Below are 22,327 nucleotides of genomic sequence, written 5' to 3'. Positions count from 1 at the left end.
TTAAACTGTAGTTGCCATGCTCTTGACCTTTCCTCTAATCTACCTAGATCATCACTCATTTGTTTTACCCTCCTGGTGTGTCTACCCTGTTGCATACCTTTGTGTCATCTGCAAAAAGGCACATTTTACCCTCAATTCCATTTGCAATATCACCAATAAAGATCTTAAAAAGCACTGGTCCAAGTACAGATCCCTGGGGTACCCCACTTGTAACCTTTCCCTCCTTTGACTGTACTCCATTTACTACAACTCTCTGTTTTCTGTCCTGCAAGCATGCTCTTATCCATTCAAATATCTTAGAATCCAATCCCAAGCTTTCAAGTTTATTTAACCGTCTGCGGTGTGGGACAGTGTCAAAAGCCTTACTAAAGCCTAGATAAGCTACATCTACAGCCCCACCTTGATCTATTACTTACTCACCCAGTCAAAAAAAGTCAATAAGATTTGTTGGACATGATCTTCCCCCAGTATACCCATGCTATTTCGGATCCTGTAAATTGCTGGTTTTGAGATATTCTACAACTCTTTTTTTTTAAGAGTTTTTCCATCAATTTGTCTACTACTGATGTAAGGCTCAGTGGTCGATAGTTGCTTACCTCTTCCTTTCTTCCACTTTTTGTGCAGTGGGACTACATTAGCTGTTTTCCAGTCCTCTGGGATTACTCCAGTAGCTAGTGACTGGTTGAATAATTCTGTTATTGGTTTTACCAGCTCCCCTTTAAGCTCTTTTAGTATCCTTGGATATATCCCATCTGGCTCCATTGATTTATCCACTTTCAGTTTTGAGAGTTCTGTGAGGACTTTTTCCTCTGTAAATGTACTTGTTTCTTCCTCAGTTTTCTGACTATACTTGCAACTTAACTGTGGCCCCTTCCCCTCTCTTTCAGCAGTGAATACTGAGCAGAAATAATTATTAATATGATCTGCTATTACATTGCCCCCCTCAAGAAGACTTCTACTCTCTGTATTTAGTCTTATTATACCACTTTTTGTTTTTTCTCCTTTCACTTATATACCTGAAAAAGTCCCCCCCCCCCCCCCCCCCCCCCCCCCCCTTTACCAACTGACTGGGCCATTTTCTCTTCAGCCTGTGCTTTTGCACATCTGATTACCTTTTTAGCCTACTTCTGTCTAACAAGATACACCTCTTTGTCGTCATTACTCTGCGTCTGCTTAAAATTCTTAAAGGCCAACTTTTTTGCTTTCACAATAATTGTTACATCTTTCGCAAACCACAATGGCTTCCTTTTCCTTGTGTTTTTCCTAACTCTTTTGACACAAAGTTCTGTTGCTTTCAGTATTGCACATTTTAATTTTTTCCACTTCTCCTGCACTCCTTCCAAGTTCCTCCACTCTGCCAAAGAATCCCATACAGCAGTGGTCAGGGAACTCGGTCTTCATTTCCCCACACAGTGCATGTTTTGCTGGTAACCCAGAGGGTGCACAGGTGTACTAATTACTCAAAAACACATATTATAAGGTCCGCAGGTGGAGTTAATTATTTCACTTGTGATTCTGTGAGGAGACCTGCAAAACATGCACTGTGTGGGGTAATAAGGACCGAGTTCCCTGACCACTGCCTTACAGAGTTTCCCATCTCTACAAAATCAGCCTTCCTAAAATCTAACACCTTTGTTTTTGTGTGCGATGAGTCAGTCTCTGTCTTTATTTTGAACCATACTGCTTGATGGTCACTGGATCCCAGTTTTTCACCCAAATTTACATCAGTTATTCTGTCACCATTTGTAAGTATTAATTCTAATATTGCGTCCTTACGAGTGGGCTCCATCAGCAATTGCTGGAGGGATGCTCCTTGCAAGGAATTCAGAATGTCCCTACTTGTGGTGGAACTTGCAACAGGCAGCTCCCAGTTTACATCAGGTAGATTAAAGTCTCCCATGATTATCACCTCTCCTTTTAATGCCATTTTATTGATGTGCTGCAATAGGCTCTTGTCAATTCCTCTTGACCTGGTGGTCTGTAGATCTTCAATAGAACTCCCATCTCAGTAAATTTACCCGTTTGTCTAGAGAAGAATTGGTCTTTCATTAGAAGCAGTCTATTTTCTATGTATGTTTTAGGACACATGATGAGGTTCACCTTATTGTGTTCTCTAGTGTCACAGGCTAATGACAGTGCTGCGAAAGCCCAGGAACAGCTGATGGGCAGAATAAAAGAAAGGTACAACTGGAGTAAGTGTCCCAACACCTCAAGGTTTATTTCCAGCATTTACCATGCCGGGGTTCCAGAGTAAACCTTTCTTATTTTGTCACTCTTTGGTATCTTGGACTTTGAACACAGTACATTACACAGGGCACTATGGGGCTGATTCTGGTTGAATCGCAGCTTACAAAGTGCCAGAGAGCCTGCCCCACTGAAAATCTGCCCCTGTCGCCGTTTCCTCTCACATCTGACTTTTATTTGTGTTTGCCGGGACAAAGACAGGGATGACGGTGGGTGGCTGACGTCAAGGTGGCAGTGCCATCTAACACAGCCTTGGCAGCTCTCAAAGGATTTTCTCTACCCCATTGCAATGCTCTGTAAAACAAGGTACCCCAGCATTACATATGCATCAGATTCTCCACTACACACTCCTCCTTCCACTGGCTGGTACCAACTAGGGATGTGCACCGGGCACTTTTTGTGTCGTGAAACACATATTGGGTCTGTATCTCAGGCATTGTTTTGGATCTGGATCTGTTCCATAACACCACCATTTTCGTGTTTTGGGTTTTGGGTTCTGATTTATTTTTTTTAAAGCATAAAAACTGCTAACATTGCCGAATTTGGGTTTTTCTTTTGCTCCTTCGCTATTATTAACCTCAATAACATTCATTTCCTCTAATTTCCAGTCTATTCTGAACACCTCACACCTCGCAATATTGTTTTTAGGGTAAAAGGTTGTACCGAGGTAGCTGGATGACTATGCTAAGCCACACAAGTGGGCGGCACAAACACTGGACTGATATGGCTCACTTAGCATCACCCCTGGACTGACACGACAGACTTAGCATCACCACTAGTCTGATACGGCACTCCTAGCATCACCCCTGGACTGATACGGCACATTTGGCATCACCCCTGGACTGAAATGACACACTTAGCATCACCCCTAGGCTGATATGGCACACCTAGCATCACCCCAGGACGGATACGGCACAGGTAGCATCACCTCTGGACTGATACGGCACAGGTAGCATCACCTTTGGACTGATAAGGCACAGGTAGCATCACCCCTGGACTGATACGGCACAGGTAGCATCACCCCTGGACTGATACGGCACAGGTAGCATCACCCCTGGACTGATAAGGCACAGGTAGCATCACCCCTGGACTGATAAGGCACATTTAGCATCACCCCTGGAATGATACGGCACAGGTAGCATCACCCCTGGACTGATACGGCACAGGTAGCATCACCCCTGGACTGATACGGCACAGGTAGCATCACCCCTGGACTGATACGGCACAGGTAGCATCACCCCTGGACTGATACGGCACAGGTAGCATCACCCCTGGACTGATACGGCACAGGTAGCATCACCCCAGGACTGATAAGGCACAGGCACCATCAGCTCTGGACTAATACGGCACACGTAGCATCACCCCAGGACTGATACGGCACACCAAGCATCACCTCTGGACTGATACGGCACAGGTAGCATCACCTCTGGACTGATACGGCACATTTACCATCACCCCTGGACCGATACGGCACACGTAGCATCACCCCAGGACTGATACGGCACACCAAGCATCACCCCAGGACTGATACGGCACAGGTAGCATCACCTCTGGACTGATACGGCAAATTTAGCATCACCCCTGGACTGATACGGTACAGGTAGCATCACCCCAGGACTGATACGGCACACCAAGCATCACCTCTGGACTGATACTGCTCACCTCAGGAATTATACGGCAGACCGGGCTCACCCCAGGAATTATTCGGCACAGATGGCAGCACCCGTGAACTGATACAGCACACTTGGCAACACACATGTAATTATACGGCACACATGACAGCAATCCTGCAATTAAAAAAAAAGAGAAAAAGTTTTTATTCTTTTAATAAAAAGGGCCGCTCCCCAGGAACTGTACGGTTGATTTGTCAGCACCCCAGAAATGATATTACACTTAGCTCACCCCAGACATTATATGACACACTTGGCTCACCCCTGGACTGATACAACACCCCTGGTATGATATGGCACACTTAACAGCCCTTGCAGTTTAAAAAAAATAACTTTTTTATAATTAAAAAATGAGGGGCAGCTCCCCTGAACTAATACGGGACACTGAGCAGCACAGCTGAACTGATACGGGACACTGAGCAGCACAGCTGGACTGATACAGGACACTTAACACCCCTTGCAGGTAAAAAAAATAAAACACATAATTTTATTGTAATTTGAAAAATGGGTCCCCTGGACTGATACGAGATACCGGGCAGCACAGCTGGACTTATAGCGGGCAGCTCTGCAGTAAAAATAAAAAACTTAGTTGCCCCCCACAGCAGTCCCATATTGCAGACCCCTTAGTAGTGCCCCCATAATAGTACCCTATACCTATTAGTTTAAACCAGGGCTGGGCAACACCGGCCCTCCAGATGTTGATGAACTACACATCCCAGGATGCTTTGCATTAGTTTTGCTATGTGGCCATGCTGAAACTGATGCAAGGCATGCTGGGATGTGTATTTCATAAACATCTGGAGGGCCGGTGTTGCCCAGCCCTGGTTTAAACGCTGTAGGAGCACATATGCAAAATATAATTTATGATATAAGGAATCTGACTGAACCTATACCCACTAACTAAATTGTAAGTAATCATAGATGTGATTAAGTCAGTCTTTTCCTCTTATTTACCTACTAGTAGTGGTTAACAGGAACAACTATTCCAATAGAACCTATAAGGCTTAATTGAGTGTGTATAAATTCCTCTTGAAGGAAGGAATGTGTTTTTCTTTTAATATTTCGCTTGCTTCAAAATTGAATGAATAAAAGTTATGTTTTATGATTGATCTTTCTAATTGGTGCACCACACCATGACAAATCTTCTCTTTCTCCTTTTCTTGAATGTATGCCATTTGTCTGTGGTAGCACACCCCTGCATTGTACCTACCTATATTGTCCTAATAAATATAAACAGGGGGCCGATTGGTGATTATGCCTAAAATCTGAATACACATTTTGTGCGATATTATCCAATCTTTTAGTTTGAATCACAGAAGTTCCCCCTTAGTAGTTGTACCCTGGCCATTAATATACTGTAGCCTCCCGTTCAGTAGTTCCCCTTTACTCGATGTACCCTTTCATTTTCCCTGTCTTAGTTGTCCCTCATCAGCAGCCCCGAAGTTAAGCAGCACATTAGTACCCCTGTTAGTTCCCTCATTTGTGTGCCCCCTTTAGTTTGTCCCCCCCCCCCCTGCAGCCCCCATAGCATCCCCCTCTGCAGACAGCACGGACACATCCGTGCTGTCTTACTTTCATGCACAGAATGAAGATGGCGCAGGAGCCGGGACTTATATATAGTTCTGGTCTCGTGAGAATCCAACGCAGGATGATGACGTTTCAGCCTCGTTTTCGGCCCGTAATATCGGCAGGATTGATGCGAACAGCTCGCAAATGCCTCGGGACAGGTGAGTTCGGGTTTGTTCGGATCTCTAGGATCCGAACGCGCTCATCTCTAGTACCAACCTATATGCAACTGCTGTGGTAGCCGCACAGATCTAGGTGCATCTACACAATGCCCCATACTGCACACACAGCCCCATCAGAGAAATCATTGTACCACTAACCAGCCATATGGGGCATAATAAATAACCTCTATATCTCTCTTCCACTCAGTGAGATCAGTGTGTCCCCGAGGATGGATATCAAAAGGTTTCCAGTGTTACTATGTATCGGTAGATACTATGTCATGGCAGGAGGCTGCGGATACCTGCGCCAACCAGCAATCAACGCTTCTAATTGTAGAAAACAAGGAGGAGATGGTAAGTGCAATGTCGTAACTATTTTTTGACGCCTCCTCTAGCATCCTCAAAAAGTGTCTGCTGTTAGGGGGCGGCCATTTTTTGAGGGTCATTTTCATTAAGCCTGCCAGGAGGAGAGCCGCCTAAGACTGCAGACAAGAGATAAGTAGCATCTGCGGGCCCGGCGGCAGCGGCGGCGAACAAAGGGGCCCCAGCAGCAGGTTAGAGCATGATAGCCCCCGCAGACCCCCGGCGCCCACACTTAATCAGCGCCTTCTGCGGGGCTATTGTTACGACACTGGGTAAGTGTCCCAAACAAGAACATTCCCATATTCATGGGAGGCAACTGCAGCTCAGCATAGCAAGCTCTGGCACGTCAGAAGAGTCAGGAGGTCATTCAGGTTGATTCGCAAAGCTGCAAAATTCTCAGCTTTGCAAGTTAACCAAACGCCGCCCGCCACCTGTAAGGCCCCCCTTGCAACGCTGAGTTTTTCTGAGTTTTGCATAAACATCCATTTGCAGCCTTGCGTGGAGGGAGGAAATCATTCAATGGTCGCTGTCCATGAAATCATTTCTACAGCACTCACAGATTTAATACCTCTCTGGTGTCTTACATCTGCGAGCACCCTGTGCAGGAAGCGGGAGGGACCCACGTCACGGGCAAAGTACCATAGGAATGCCCAGTGTTTTCATGGGAATGCCCATGAAACGCTGGGTGTTCCCGTGGGTGCGACAATGGCCCGCCACCCCACGCCACCCCACCTGCAGTGCTGTATGTCAGTGGCTGGCGAATAATCAATTAGCTGTGGCCACTCACACCAAGTGGCTGCACATGACATAAATGTTTATGCGCATGCGCAGTTGCGAAAACATCACTCACTATTGCAAATCTGCAATGGAGAATGAACCTGAATGGCCTCCTCAGTGCTGACAATATCATAACTGTATGCATCACCTACCACTACTTCTATGGTGCAACATCTGCACCTGACCTCAGCAGTTTCCAGTTATCTGTGTAGCAGAGGCAGAACTCTGGGAGGCAATGGAGTCATCTGCCACCTGGGCTCCTGCTCTCAAGGGGGCACCTCTCCTCCCCCTGCCAGTTTAAATCAATTATTTAAAAGCGAAAGATATTGCTTCTGTGGCTGAGTTCTGAAATATATATGTGTTATCTATCTATATATATGTATTAAAATAAATATATATTTTATATAAGGTTATATAGGGTTGTTTGTGTGTAAGTGTTTGGGGGGGGGGGGGCACCAATATAGATCTTGGCACCAATATAGACGTGCACCAAATCGCACGTTTTGGCAGAAAATCGCAAACGTAAAAGGGTCCTGTAACAGGACACCACTGCTGGACTTATACAGCAGAAACACTGGACCTATATACCTCAATTTGCCGCACCCACTCCGTGCCAATCACAGACATACTAACACAGCTCCTTCTACTACCCTCTCCAATGCTGGAGTGAAGATGGCACCAATCGGCGGGTACTTATATAGGATCCAAAACCCGCAAGAATCCGACAGCAGGATGATGACGTTTTGCCTCCATCTTGGGATCTGAGTCTGTCTCATATCATTAAATTCGGGGGAGTTTAGATCTCAGAGATCCGAATCCACTCATCCCTACTGCTATTATACAGGGGCAATAATAAAGCAGCACCAAATGGACCCCCCTCTGCATATCTCTTATACACTCTTTACATCTCATTCCATTTACAGGACTCTTAGGGCTGCACCCAGTGTCACTGTATGGAGCTTGCCTCTCTGTACAAGACTTTTATCTGGTCTGGAAATGTTCTAGCTCTTTAGGCAAAACTATGACATGGCTGTACGGGGGTGAGAACATTTATCACATGACTGAGGGAAGAGATTGTAGACGAATCCCACGGTCAGGTATATTCTCATTTTTTTGGACCTGGGTAATGACTTGATCAAGGAACCACACCCAAAGGTTGCTAAAGATCATGGCAACTCTGGGGGTTATTCAGATCTGATCACAAAGCACATTTTTTGGCAAATGGACAAAACCATGTGCACTGCAGTCTGCAGGTGCAGACAGAGTTACATTTGGTGAGTTATTTTGAGTCTGTGCAGAGTAAATCCTGGCTTTAATAATGTCTAAGGCAGGGACTTTTATCTATTTAACCCTTTGTTGCATGATTTTTTTTTTGTAATTTTTATTTTATTTTATTTTTTAAATATTTTCATGCTTCTTAGGTATTGTACTGAAAAGGAATAATAATGAAAAAAATAAAAGATTTATTTAAAAAAACAAAACACTTTGTAGCACATAGTCCACCAAATGAAACGGTTGACTGTCTGAGTTTCAAGTGTTTTATAGTGAGATGTTCTGGTATGTAGCAAATTTGCAACAGTGTGCAACGAAGGGTTAACTAAGAGATGTGGGTGGCAAAGTGATCATTATTGTTGGACAGCGAGAACAGAGAATCTGGTTTGCCTGGTTCCTCTTTCTGTCTGTTCTTCGTACATATTGTGTTCCTTCCGTAATTCTGCGGATGTTCCCAACTCCACAGAATTTCTATCTATATAAACAATGTAAGACAGTGAATACAAGTTTCTACTATAATTAACATTAATAAAGGCATATTTGAAACATTTCACAGAATTCTATTGGTTCTGTAGACATGGCCAGGCAGGCCTCAGTGGGCGGTATTCAATGAGAATACCTGCGAGGTGCAGCAAATCCTTTTTAGGATTCGCTGCACATTCGCCACGTTCCGGAGCCGGCGGGCTCCGGTATTCAACGTGTCAGGGGCTCGCTGCCCCTGACTGGCGAATATGAGCTCCTGCAGCGTATGCCGCAGGGAGCCTGAGGACGGTGGCAGGCAGAGAGATGGAAGTCTCTCTGCCTAGCCCAGAACGTTTGGGTTAGGTGGGCTCCCCGGGTGCCAGGCAGCACAGGCTGCCCCCCGGGGGTGCCAGCAGGGGACCGTATATTCACTATACCCGATCGTAACGATTGGGTGCAGTGAATGTATGAATATGTAATGAGCGGCTCGACTCCGGCGCCCCCTGCTGGCTGCTGTGTAATTTTTTTAAATTAAATATATATTCATGTGCTTACAGCACATGAATAAAAGTAGCATGCCCCTCCTCAGAATAAAATTCCTGATTTTTTGACACCAAATGTAAAAAACAAAACACTTTATTTTAAAAGTTCACATTCCACTTCTCCATAAAAAGATAGTGATTGCTACTCGGTGAATCATGGCGAAAAAAACCTTGAAATGTATTCGCCATGTGTTCATTGAATAGGGTGATTCACCGTTTTAGTCAAAAATTCGCCAAACAGCACAAATTCGCCATAAAAACATGGCGAATCAGGCTCATTGAATACCACCCAGTGTGTACTGGGTGGACCAAGAGCAGTTAGGTCAATGATATTATGTGAGCTTTGTGTTGTTTAACAGGGTGTGCGATCTCTCATAATGGCAGCATGTTGCGACCTCAATAAAATGAATGGCATTTCTCTTCGGGTATACAGTCACTGGGTCAACATGCATTGGTTCGACCAATGAAGGTCAACAGGCCTAAAGGTGACAATACACTGAGCCGATTTGGGCTGATTCCGACGAATCGGGCTGTGAAATAGGCCCCAGCATACGCCCCCCCCCTGGTTAGGTCTAAAGGTACTCTTTACTTAGTTGGGCGCCCGTCGCGGTCATCGCGGGTACATTTATGTCTGGCCGCGACGCGACCGACGTGATGCCCGCGATTTCCCATTGAAACCCATGTTAAACATGGAAATCGTGTCGGTCGCGTCGCGGCCGGCTTTAAATGTACCCGTGATGCCCGCGACGCGATGCTCCCGATTTACCATAGGAATCAATGTTAAAACGCACGATGGACCCGATTTTACTGTTAAATGACTCAATCAACCCGATTTGGCCATAGGAATCAATGTTAAATGGGCCACAGAGCCCATTAACCCTTAAATGTCCCCCCAAATTTTTGACGCCACCCCACGATCCACGCCAACCCGAAGCGTGGCGAGCGCAGCGAGCCCGCGAGGGGCGTCGGTACGCGTCCTCCGACCTTTTCATGCCCTACTATCCACTAGGGCGTGGTGTGAGAATATAATAGTGTGGCGAGCGCAGCGAGCCACCGAGCCCGAAGCGTGGCGAGCCCCGCGAGGGGACGCGGATACCTTCACAATTATGCGCGTCCCCTCGCGGGCTTCACAGGTGTCCGTGGCGACGCGGACACCTGTGAAGCCCGCGAGGGGACGCGTCTACCTGTGAAGGTATCCGCGTCCCCTCGCGGGGCTCGCTGCGCTCGCCACGCTTCGGGCTCGGTGGCTCGCTGCGCTCGCCACACTATTATATTCTCACACCACGCCCTAGTGGATAGTAAGGCATGAAAAGGTCGGAGGACGCGTACCGCCGCCCCTCGCGGGCTCGCTGCGCTCGCCACGCTTCGGGTTGGCGTGGATCGTGGGGTGGCGTTAAAAATTTGGGGGGACATTTAAGGGTTAATGGGCTCTGTGGCCCATTTAACATTGATTCCTATGGCCAAATCGGGTTGATTGAGCCATTTAACAGTAAAATCGCGGTCAATCTGCCTTTTTAACATTGTTCCCTATGGGAAAATCGCGGTCATCACGGGCATCGCGGCCATCCCGATTTACCCGCGATGCCCGCGATGACCGCGATTTTTACCCCCGACGCCCGCGATTTCAATCGCTGGCGCCCATCTAGGTAAAGAGTACCGGTCTAAATCCAGTGGGCTAAGGGATCTCCTGGCGTGACAGGGGAGGATATGGGGGTGAGAGAGGAGGAGCAAGGTCAGAACAAGGGACCCAAATGGACCCTAGTGGGCTCGCTTCGCTCGCCCCCTGGAGACTAAAGGCAACCAGTGGTGCATGGATAGTGAAGGAGCAAGCCCTCTGGCCTTGCCCCTCTCTCCTGGGTGAGAAAGGTCCTTTAGCCCACTACAATTTAGCAACTCCCCCCCCCCCCCCCTTCCCATGGTCATACTTATCTACACCACCGGGATCGGAGCTGCTCCTGGAGGGCTGCTGGTAACCGGGGAACAGCAGCGGCACACTTTACAGTACTGGGGGTCACAGGAGGAGCAGGGAGATCTGATGTATGTCAGACCTCACCAGAGCCCCCATGGGTAGGTATGATTTTTTTATCTGTGACAGGCTTATGGGGATGATTCTAATTTACATGCTCCTCTGCGTGTTCAGCGTCTGTCAGATTGTATTTCCCAGTATAAGTTAAGGAAATGCGATCTGGTGACTTAAAAATGCATAATAAAGGACTTACAGTAGGGGGAGATTTTCTCCGGGAAAAATGCGGTAAAAACCCCGTTATCTGGGTTTTTACCGCATTTTGGGATGCTGTAAGCATCCCCCGCCGGGTTACCGCGGCGGGGGGCATCGCCAGAAAAATCTGGCGATGCCCCATAGAAGCCAATGGGCTTCTACCGTAACCCTCCGCCGCCCTGCGCCGACCCCCCCGCATCGCCCCCTCACCCCTCACCTGTGTCCTCCTCCCTGCACTGATCCTCTTCCGGGTGCAGGGAGGAGGAGAGCCCGGCGCAGCAGCAGCAGCAGCGCCGGGTGTGTGAGGGAGGGGGGAGCCGCCGGGACCTGCTGGGACCCAGCGACTCTCACCGCAAAGGACAGCTCTTAACGCAAGAGCTGTCCTTTGCCTTAATTATCGCATATGTTACAACATATGCGATAATTATAAATGCGATGGGCGGCGAAGGGGGGCGGAGATTCTTAGAGAATCTCCCCCTTAGAGCTGATTTTTGAGAAAAATACTCCAAACACCCCTTAATGTATTCTGGTGATACTAAGGGCCAGATATATCAAGCTTCCAAAGTGATAAAATGGAGAGTGATAAACAGTCAGCCAATCAGCTCCTACCTTCCATGCCACAGACTGTGTTTGAAAAATGTCAGGCAGGAGCTGATTGGATGGTTGTTTATAACTCTCCATTTTATCACTTTTGAAGCATAGTGCATCTGGCTTTAATGTGAAACGTGTGTGAAAACAGCAGGGGAATTTAAAAAATGTGTTCATTTGGTTTCCACGTCTACAGTGCAAGGGTAAACTGTCAGTTTCCTTCAGTATGTTTATGCACACATTTTGTTCCCAACAATTTATGTACTCTTGTTCTGCTCTCCTGCTCTCTTCCCAGGATGCCTTGCGGCCATTAATTGCGGAGAAGAAATTTTGGATTGGATTGAAGTCATCTAGTAACACTTGGAAATGGGTTAATGGTTCAGATCTTGCTTTTCGGTGAGCAATATCATTAATGGAGTCGATGACTTACAAAAGGGGACAAAGGCGGGAAGTAGGATGACCTATCACATGTCCACAAGTCACAAACAAGACATTGCGGCTTGAGATTAGTTCTCCTGTGCACACATCCTTTTACACCTCCATTTTAAAATGGAATTGTACTTCCACCCAGTGGGGACTCGCCACAAATGCACCTAATGCCAGGTATGAATTGTGTAAGCGGCACAGTGACGCACAGACATAAGTTAAGCTTATTGCTGTTTGTTAAATACAGAACAGAGGACATACTGTGACCCCATTACCAAGTGGTAAAGAGGTCATATCTTTCTTACATGGGGTGCTTATAATCCCTCTATTGGTAGAGGTGTGTCATGTATGTAAATCACTTGCCAGTAGTTTATTATTAATAATAATAATAAATATCTAATAAATAAAGACAAGGAGACATACATTTGGCAGAAAAAAACCTGTTAGCTATTATTTACTTAAGTTTATATTTAGGAGAATTATGGCCAGAATCTGCAAGCCCACAATAACAACCAACAACATACATTGCAGGCTGTGAGTGCCCAAGGTGCACATCTCAAACATATCACCACCAAGGGTATCAGCTCATCTTCTAACCTGACTACCCACCTGCCCCCGATTATGGTTGGTACAGCCAACTACCAGTCAATGAAAAGATTGCACGAAAATAAAAGATTGAACCTGTGCTGGTGAGCTGCCGTTCTTTCCCACCCAAAGACCACAAGAAGCCAACGCTTATTTACTAACATCAAACCCAGAGGGGAGGGAGGGTTGGATAGACTGGAAAGAAAGAGGGGTTGGCCCAAAGCACCAAGGGCCAGATTCTCTAAGCTTCAAAAGTGATAAACTGGAGAGTGATAAACAGCCAGCCAATCAGCTCCTGTCTGACATTCTTCAAACACAGTCTGTGACATGGCAGGTAGGAGCTGATTGGCTGGCTGTTTATCACTCTTCAGTTTATCACTTTTGAAGCTTAGAGAATCTAGCCCCAAGCCTTTAAATAAAGTCCAGCTAAGTCATGTGATGTTCCTTCATGCCCGTGCCAATCCTAGAGGTTTAAACTAAATTCTTATAGCAATCATTCAGCTTATCTTATTAAATTATTTGGGAGACCTAATATAATTAAAAGAATAGACAGCTACTATCCCAATAAGTGGAATTGTTCAACCACCTAGATCAGGGGTGTCCAAACTTTTTGCAAAGAGGGCCAGGTATGGTGACATGAAAATGTGTGAGGGCCGACCATTCAGCCTGACATTCTTTGAGCCATTAATCACATTAGAATTGTCCCCCACTCTGTCCCCGTTCACTGTATGTCCCCCAGCGTGCCCCTTCACTGTATATTCCCTGCCTGACCCCCCTTCTCCGTATTTCCCCCACTCTGCCCCCATTCACTGTATGCCCCCCACTCTGCCCCATTCACTGTATGCCCCCCACTCTGCCCCATTCACTGTATGCCCCCCACTCTGCCCCCATTCACTGTATGCCCCCCACTCTGCCCCCATTCACTGTATGTCCCCCACTCTGCCCCCATTCATTGTATGTCCCCCAGCGTGCCCCTCCTTCACTGTACACTCCCCTGCTCACCACCTTTCTCTGTATGTCCCCCAGCGTGCCCCCATTCACTGTATGTCCCTCAGCCTGCCCTCATTCACTGTATGTCCCACACTCTGCCGCTTTCACTGTATATTCCCATAAACTGCCCCTCCTTCGCTGTATGTACTCCATTCATTATGTCCCCCAGCCTGCCCACCCTTCTCTGAATGTACCACATACTGCCTCCCTGTATATTCCCCTGCAGGAGACAGATGCTTGGGCTCCTGCCGCCGCCCTTCTCGCTTCCCCTCTTGCTGCTCTCCCTCCCCGCACACTGCTGGCACTGTGATCACGGTGGAGGGTGATATATAATTGCAGCAGCAGGAGTTGGACCCATACTCAAGACGGCAAACACGTCTCACAGTGGCAGCCGGCATCCCCTCACCAATGCATACAGCAAGGTAAAGGCGCGCTCACCGGGGTCCCACCTCTAGAGTCCTGTGCTGTGCGTCCCACGTCAGCCTCCAGCCGCCCGCTTTTGGCTGGAGGCTGCGGGCCGCTTGAAGTGACGTAATTTTATCCAAGACATGAAAAAGTATACAAACTCGGCCGTGTTTGTATACTTTTTCATGTCTTGGAGAAAATTATGTTGGACTTATCCAGTGAGTGCCGGTTCTTCCAGCTTTCTGCAAAGAGGGTGAGTGTGAATATATATATATTTCCAATCAGTTTGGGACTCCAATAAACAAGCAACTGCTCCCGTGCCCTCAACTGAGCAGTGTATAGGTCCCAAAACAAAACGCGGCACTGGGAAGCTTCGTATAACAAATATATTGCTTTTTGTTTTGGGACCTATATATATATATATTTGACAGGGAAAGACGGAAGACCTTTATTTGCACTAAGGGCCTTATTCTAGTTCACTCTTTCTGACAAAATCCTTCTTAGATGGACAAAACCATGTGCACTGCAGGGGGGCAGATGTAAAATGTGCAGACAGATTTGGTGAGTTATTTTGTTTCTGTAAATGTGCGGCTAAGCGATGGCAGGGTAAATACTGGCTGCTTTATTTTTACACTGCAATATAGATCTCACTTTGAAGTAAAACCCCACCCAAATCGAACTCGCTCTGCACAAGTTACATCTACCCCACCTGCAGTGCACATGGTTTTGTCCATCTAAGAAGGATTTTGTCAGAAAGAGTGAACTAGAATAAGGCCCTAAGAAAGGACAGCAGCAGCTCTAAGTAACCTCTCTGTTGGTAGAGGAAAAGGGGAAGAAAGTATATGGAATATAGAGCACGCTTATGAGTAAAACCTCCACCACTTATGTGAGTGTAATTTCTTAATATATATATATATATGTACACACACACACACACATATATATATATATATATATATATATATATATACTAGTAAACACGCTCAAAGCAAATGCTTCGAAAGTCTTGTGATTGCCTCTGTGTTTGTGCATGTGTGAGAGAGACAGAGATGTAGTTTTAATCGCTGGCAACAGACGGCAGTGTTTCACAGACAATACATATATATATACAGATGGGGCAGGTCCCATCTTGGCTACCTATGGTGAGAGTTCCGCCAGCTGGCCATGGCTGGCCACGGCGCTCGCCATCGCAATACATTTTAAATGCTTGGCGATTCGCCGTGGCGTCTCCGGATGAGTGCAATACCAGTGATCATCCACCAGATGTCACTTTTGAAAACCTCTTTGCGCATGCGTAAAATTTGTGCTGCAGCGCGTGCATGAAGCGCAGGAACTACAGTAAATAATTCATTGTCCCTGGCAAGCCTAGTCAGTGCCTCTCTCACACCACCGGCACGAGCATGATCCTGTCTCTTTGGAGGAGAGGATCATGCTGACGCGGGCGGAGAGGCGCTGCATTTGTTTGACACGAAGGAGCGTCTCTGACGGATGCTCTTGCGACCCAGTTGCACAGCCGTTCCAGTTATGAGACGCTTTTGCGTCTGAGTTGTTATTACGGCAGGGTACTACACTAAAGTACTTTACTACTATTGTGCTGTGTCCCGCAAGCTGTACTGTTCTATAGATAGTGTACACACTAATAAATAAAATTACATTGCATTGCGTACAGAATCATTACATTAAATTATACTGTACTGTATTGTATGTCTCATTGGTTTTGTTGAAAGGTGCTGGCCTTTGGCTAGTACAGTATTGTAGTTTTAACACACATAAAAATTCCGGTTACCAATAAGGCTTTCTTGGCGTCTAAATTTGCATGGGCGCTTGAGCGTCTACACGGGTACTATACTGGTACTATACTGGAGCGGCACGGACGCTAATGCGTCTCAGTATATGTTGTAACGGTGGCCACATTTTGGTGTTATGACATTCACAGTAAGTTGCTGATTCGTATAGATGATCCCCCCCCTACAGAAGACGAGCCCCTATCCCAGGTCAAGTCCTGGCACCCAGGGCAGCCGAGAGGAATGCCGGGCCCCGGTAAAATTTGGGGGGCGTGGCACCTCCCACACTTAGGCCACACCCTCAAAATGTTTAGAGGAGGGTGAAAGAAAACTCTAAATACTGTAATCTCAGCAGCAGCACACACCTACAGCATGTGCTGTGCTGACAGCAGGCTCAGCATGACCTTTCATGCTGAGCCTGCTGCCAGCACAGCACATGCTGTAGAAGTGTGTGCTGCTCTTGCTACCCGGGAGGGGTTGGACCAGGGCCCTTGCGGGGCCCCTCCAGCAAGCCTGGGCCCGGGTAATTAGTACCCACTCCCCCCCCCCTCTCGGCTGCCCTGCTGGCACCCACACAACAGAGCTGATGGGACTGATGCATGTGCACAGGCGCTGATGGGACTGCACATATGCAAACCCTAAGCTTCTATGCACTGCATATGCTGCATTGCTCCATAGAAGCCAGCTAGGTCTGGTAATAAGGCAGAAAGTGGCTTCCTACAGGATACAAACTCCTTTTACTCAAATTGCAGCCTGGTCTGGCTGTTCCAAAGAGAGGATACACCTCCCAATGGGACTGCCTGTCCTGCAGGTGAATGGCAGGTAGCACTTCCAATAGGGAGTCACTGCCAGTCACAGAGTAGCCAGTGCAATTACAGACTGCAACTAGCTCACAGAGGAGTAGGGATGACCATCGACACATCCACCATCGATTGTTGCCATCGATGGCTTAAGGCAGAAAACTACGATGGCTATAAAACATTCTATCAGCTGCCATCAATGTTTCCCGCCATCGCTTAGCCGCGCATGCGCAGAGGAACGGGGCAGGCCACCCCGCCGGGAGGTGCATGCATGTGCAGTAGAAACGTTGCCTAGCTCAATCTAGGTAAAGTTTTCTTCTGCGCATGTATGAAACTCCCGTCCGCAGCACCGCCGCTGGGTAAATCCACTCCGGTCCCCCGTAGTCGTACTGCAGTCATGTACAGTACTCCTAGTCCTAGTATTGGGTGACTTATACAGTGAGGTGATGTTACCCATGTAGGCAGTGAAAGGGTTACACCACCACCAGCCCCATCGCCTGGCAACCGCGTGAGCCTGTGGGACATGCCCCTCGTCTCCCTGCCAGCCAGTGGCTTGTGTTCAAGGGCGGAGACTGATCTGCAGAAGCCAATAAAGGGCGGGCTTTGGTAATGAGCTGCTCGTTGGTTAGTTGAACTCCGTCACATGAAGTAATAAGTGCACTGCCGCTGACCACCCAGTGCTGCATCGCTGGCCAAGGAAACAACGAGAGTGGTAGGGCAGGAGGAGATGGACTGAGGGACTGTCTGCAGTGGCAGGGGAAAAAAAATATATATATATATATATAATCGCCATCGGATGCTGTCAATCGATGGCATAAAACTATTCGACCCTCGTCTATCGATGCCCAAAACATCGAGCACTAGGTCCCGACCATCGATGTTTTGGGAACATCAATAGTCAATAGCCATCCCTACAGAGGAGGTGGATATGACTGCAGGTGAAATCTGCCACTGGTTATAACATTATAAATTCTAGTTTGAATAGGTGGGAAAAAAAGTTTATTTTACTTTGGTCAAGAATTATAAAAAAACACAGATAAATAAGAAATAACTATTATACTTTCAGCAACTGGATTCCTGGAGAGCCTAATAACAAGGGTGGAAATGAAAACTGTGTGGAGATGAAAACAGTCGGATGGAATGATGTGAACTGTGAAATGAAGAATCACTTCATCTGTAAATGAGAGTAAATCTATGATGTACACAGAATGCAAATACTGCAACGGTTCTGATATGTAAAACTATTTGTGTCACTGTAATGGACTCTACAGAGAATATATCAATTATATTGAAACCAATTATTACAATGCTCAGAAATAAAGCATTAGTAAATAAAGAGTTCAGAATAATTCAGAGGCGTCTTTTTGCTGTTATGTCTATATTTCCTTATTATTGTGAGGAAAACCACAGACCACAGTTTCTGCAGATTGTTATTGACATACGAAAAGCTGATACCACAATGTCGACATCCTCAGAATGGCGACATGGCCACTTGCTCAACAGATGTCACTATGTCAACAGTTTAAGGAAGCCAATAGTTAGGGCTTAGCTGTGCCAGGAGGATAAGAGTAAGACTTTGGCTTGGGAAGTAGGGATGCCAATCCCAGGGCATTAAATCCCGGGTTCCAGAAGTGAAAAATGCTCAATCCTGGGATTCTCAAGGCTATTGATAAAGGACAGAACTAGTCTGAAACGCATTGGCGGAGGGGACCTATGAGCACTGGCGTAACTATAGCTCCGCAGCCCCCGCGGTGGCGGGGAGGCGCAGAGAAAGTTTGGGCGCCGGGGGTCTGCGGGGCTATAGTTACCTGCCGCTGTCTGCTGGTACCTGCCTGCGTGCCGGCACAGTCCTGTCTCTCCCAGCGCTGGCTCCTACTTCTATAATGAAAAGGGACACTTAGAAAATGGCTGCCGCCATACTGCAGACAGTTTTCTGTCTGCAGTATGGGGGGTAGCCATTTTCTAAGAGTCCCTTTTCATTATAGCAGCAGGAGCCGGCGCGCCGAGAGAGACGGGACTGTGACCGGAGATGCAGCTGCGGCTGGGCAGGTATGGGCATGGGGGGGCGCCGAGGGGAGGGGGAGTGGGAGAGGGGGCGGCAAAAAAATATGCGGCGGGGGGGCGCAAAAAACCTAGTTACGCCACTGCCTATGAGCTTTGGACAGACCACCAGGACTGGAATACCCATCAGCATCCAGGGACGCCTGAAGTGATACCACCCATGCTGTTTGAGTCTGCTTTTGTTTAAGTAGACATTTCATTCTGGTGAGAGTCCAAGACTAACATCCCATTTTCATGTAAATGTTTTAAATTGTGTCTTCATTAAAACGGTATTTCACCATATGGAGATATTTTTTTGCATATTCTCTATTCACGGGATAATTATGGAGAAATAAGGAGGACCACATTTGAGGACCTGTTTTCCAGATATAATAACCACATGCGCATATTGTCTACTGGTTTGGTGGACAATTCCATAGGGTACGGTTCCCATCTCAAAGCACCATATATAGAAATTATATTGGTTTAATGGTTTTACACTATATCACTGTCTTTTTCTTACATGTCATATGAGTAACCCTCAGAAATACATTTGAAGGAGTGTCCATTCTCTAACTGCGTTACATGCCGATGGGTGAGCGGTTGCACATACACTTTAAAATATATATTTTCTAAGATGGAGGGCTGGCCACACCCCCTTCTGAGTGCCTGGACCCGGAATAGCTGTCGGCGCAGCTGTTGATTTCAGATGTAAGATGATCAAGCAGAATTTAACAAGTTTTAGTTCATTTATTTTGTCACAAAAGATATTTAAACACTATGGGTGACATTTAATGAGATGCGAAAATGTGTGCGGTTTTTAGAAAAAAAAAATGGCCGAAATCGCACTTTTTTCCTGAATTCGCATATTTAATGAGATGCAAAAACTGCATTTTTTGCCGCAAAATCCCACATTCTGAAGGTGTGATTTTTAGCAATGCCAGAACTTGCATCCAGATGTTTTCCCATTGAAAAGTATACAAATCGCATACTTAATGAGATACAAATTCAGGAAAATGTGTCTAAAAATCGCCACACATGCAAACCAGGTTCTGACTGGCAAATTGGCCAGAACCCTGCACAGATCATTGAGATCTGTGCATGTCCTGTCTTAAAAAATGTGTAAGTTTTTTTTTTTAAATGGCATGGGGCCCCCCCTCAGCCAATCAGTGGTTGGCTTATGCGTCTCCATGGAGATGCATAGCTCAGCCCTGATTGGCTAAGCTATGCGTCTTCATGGATACGGATAAGCCAACCACGCTAGCAGCCTCTGTAGCACTGGGACAGCGCTAAAGAAGCTGTGATCTCTGCCGGAGAAAGCTGGCTCTCCCCGCTGTTAGTGCAGGGTTAGCTGGCTCTGAAGGAGGGAGACCAGCGCTGGACCCTGGGTTGGTATGTATATTGGTGTAAAAGTGAGGTATGTGTTTGTGTGTGTAATAAAGTTCTACCTTTCTGTGTGTGTGTGTCTTTTATTTTAACATTTTTTTTTATTGGGGGGGTCCCCACTTCTCCAGGTACCCCCTCCAAGGCTGACCAGCCACGGTGCTCATGTTTCGGCTGGGGGACCTTATGTAAAAAGTGTGCCCCGGCTGTGGCGTGACACCGCGGGCTGTTGGAGCCCGGTGCTGGTTTCAAAATATGGGGGCCCCCAAGATTTTTTGTCCCCCGTACTTTTGGAACCAGGACCGGTCCAAGAGTCCGGGGCTGGTTTCAGAAATATGGGGGACCCCTACGCTTTTTCTCCCCGGTATTTTTGTAACCAGGTCCGGCTCAATGAGCCCGGGGCTGGTTATGTTTAGGAGGGGGGACCTCACGCCATAGTTACTAAAACTCTTATGCTATTAAATGTCACCCTCTAACTTACTACTTCATATTTCCATACATTTATTTATAATTCCATGACGTTTCATTACATGTTCTCACACACATTGCAATGCTATGAGAAAAATTGTGCGCATTTGCGATATGGAGTAACTTAACGAGCAATGGTGCCAATCGCACAGCAACCATCTGGAACATAAGTGCTTGGTTACAGAACGGAGTTTGTTGCTTCATGCCTTATGCCACATCAATGGTATGAGAAACAGGTGGCCTTACGGAACCCATGACTGTAATAGCCAATGACAGATGGTATTTAGTGGGTGTGACTGGAGCTGAATCCATGTTTCATTCTCAATCCCTTCTCTTCATCCTGGTCATTGAAAGAGATGAGATAAGATGAGCTAAGAGAGGACACAGAGGTGATCATAAAGCTTTCTTGTAAGTGCACTCAGGATCTTAATATCATAAAACATAAACTTTATAATATATCTAAAATGAAATTAAATTCTGGTGAAAATATTAAAACTATTATAGATGTGATAGGAAAGAAATAAAGAATGTGTTTAAAAAAAAAAAATCATAGGGTTACTGCTGATTCGTAGACTCTTATATATTTAGCCAGATCTGTCACTCATCCCCTGTGTGTATAACACTGGGCGGGGTTAGAAGAGTGATTGACAGCGTTATACACACATAGTTTCTGCCTTAGGACACCCCCCCCCCCCCGACCCAGCGTTATACACAAACCCGCCCCCTAGGGATTATTGCGTCTGCCCGCACATCCCCCCCCCCGCCCGTGAGCAGGTCTGCCCGCAAATAACCACCATCACCCCCGCTAGTGGGTCTGCCCACCCCCACGCGAGCAGCGGGTCTGCCCACACCCCCAGAGCAACCCGCCCGCCGCAGTAGTGGGCATGCCCCCCCCCTGCTGGATGAGCGGGTCTGCCTGCAACCCCCCTTCTCGCTGGAGCAGCGGATATGCCCGCACCCCCCCTCGCTGGAGCAGTGGGTATGCCCGCCCCCACCCGGAGTGGTGGGACTGCCCCCCCCCTCAAACAGTGGAGTGTCTGCCGACGCCACTGATCGGGTGTGGGGGGGGGTTGGGGCATACACGCTGCTTCAGGGAATTGCAGTCATACCTGCTGCTCCAACGAGGAGGGGGGTGCGTGCAGGGGGGGGGGGGGTGTGCAGCCAGACCCGATGCTCCTCGGGTGGGGGGTGGTGCAGGCGTAGCCCCTTTCGACGGTGTGAAGAGCGCAATGAATCACCTAGTAATATTATATTAAGCACCAAGATCGTGCAGTCATAAATGAATCATATAGTTCTAGATGCTTTAAATATAACTACATGGTTTAACACAAGGGGCCAGATGCACTAAGCTTCAAATGTAATAAAACGGGTGATAAACAGTCAGCCAATCAGCTCCTACCGGCCATGTCACAGACTGAGTTTGGAAAATGTCAGACAGGAGCTGATTGGTTGGTTGTTTAGCACTCTCCATTTTTATCAATTTTGAAGCTTAGCACATCTGGCACATGATCACAAGTTAGGAGAAAAGATAAATTTTAAAAACTGCTGCCAGGCTTGTATTTCACCTGGCCGTTTGTAACCTG

General features: G+C 47.0%; 2 protein-coding genes across 7 annotated transcripts in view; one reads left to right on the top strand and one right to left on the bottom strand.

Annotated features, from left to right (window-relative positions):
- The window catches only part of LOC146075581 (perlucin-like), a 30,248-nt gene extending 12,042 nt beyond the window's left edge, over positions 1–18,206 (top strand). For 2 of the 3 annotated variants that reach the window (XM_083184949.1, XM_083184948.1), the window contains 3 exons: positions 5,850–5,995; positions 12,159–12,259; positions 17,920–18,206. In XM_083184949.1, coding sequence (XP_083041075.1) covers positions 5,850–5,995; positions 12,159–12,259; positions 17,920–18,037 — 365 coding nt within the window. In that variant the 3' untranslated portion in view covers positions 18,038–18,206. Of the gene's footprint in view, positions 1–2,117; positions 2,193–5,849; positions 5,996–12,158; positions 12,260–17,919 lie in introns of all 3 variants that reach the window. The other variant, XM_083184946.1, reaches the window with a different exon arrangement.
- A 1,417-nt stretch (positions 18,207–19,623) lies between these two features.
- Positions 19,624–22,327, bottom strand: part of LOC146075579 (patatin-like phospholipase domain-containing protein 6) — a 48,101-nt gene continuing 45,397 nt past the window's right edge. For 3 of the 4 annotated variants that reach the window (XM_083184943.1, XM_083184944.1, XM_083184942.1), the window contains exon 36: positions 19,624–21,084. In XM_083184943.1, coding sequence (XP_083041069.1) covers positions 21,028–21,084 — 57 coding nt within the window. In that variant the 3' untranslated portion in view covers positions 19,624–21,027. Of the gene's footprint in view, positions 21,116–22,327 lie in introns of all 4 variants that reach the window. The other variant, XM_083184945.1, reaches the window with a different exon arrangement.

This window comes from Crinia signifera, chromosome 4 (genome assembly GCF_055691185.1).
Source record: "Crinia signifera chromosome 4, ASM5569118v1, whole genome shotgun sequence".
Lineage (NCBI taxonomy): Eukaryota > Metazoa > Chordata > Amphibia > Anura > Myobatrachidae > Crinia > Crinia signifera.
Note: the sequence above shows the minus strand (reverse complement) of the source record. Positions and strands in the feature narration are given on the sequence as shown.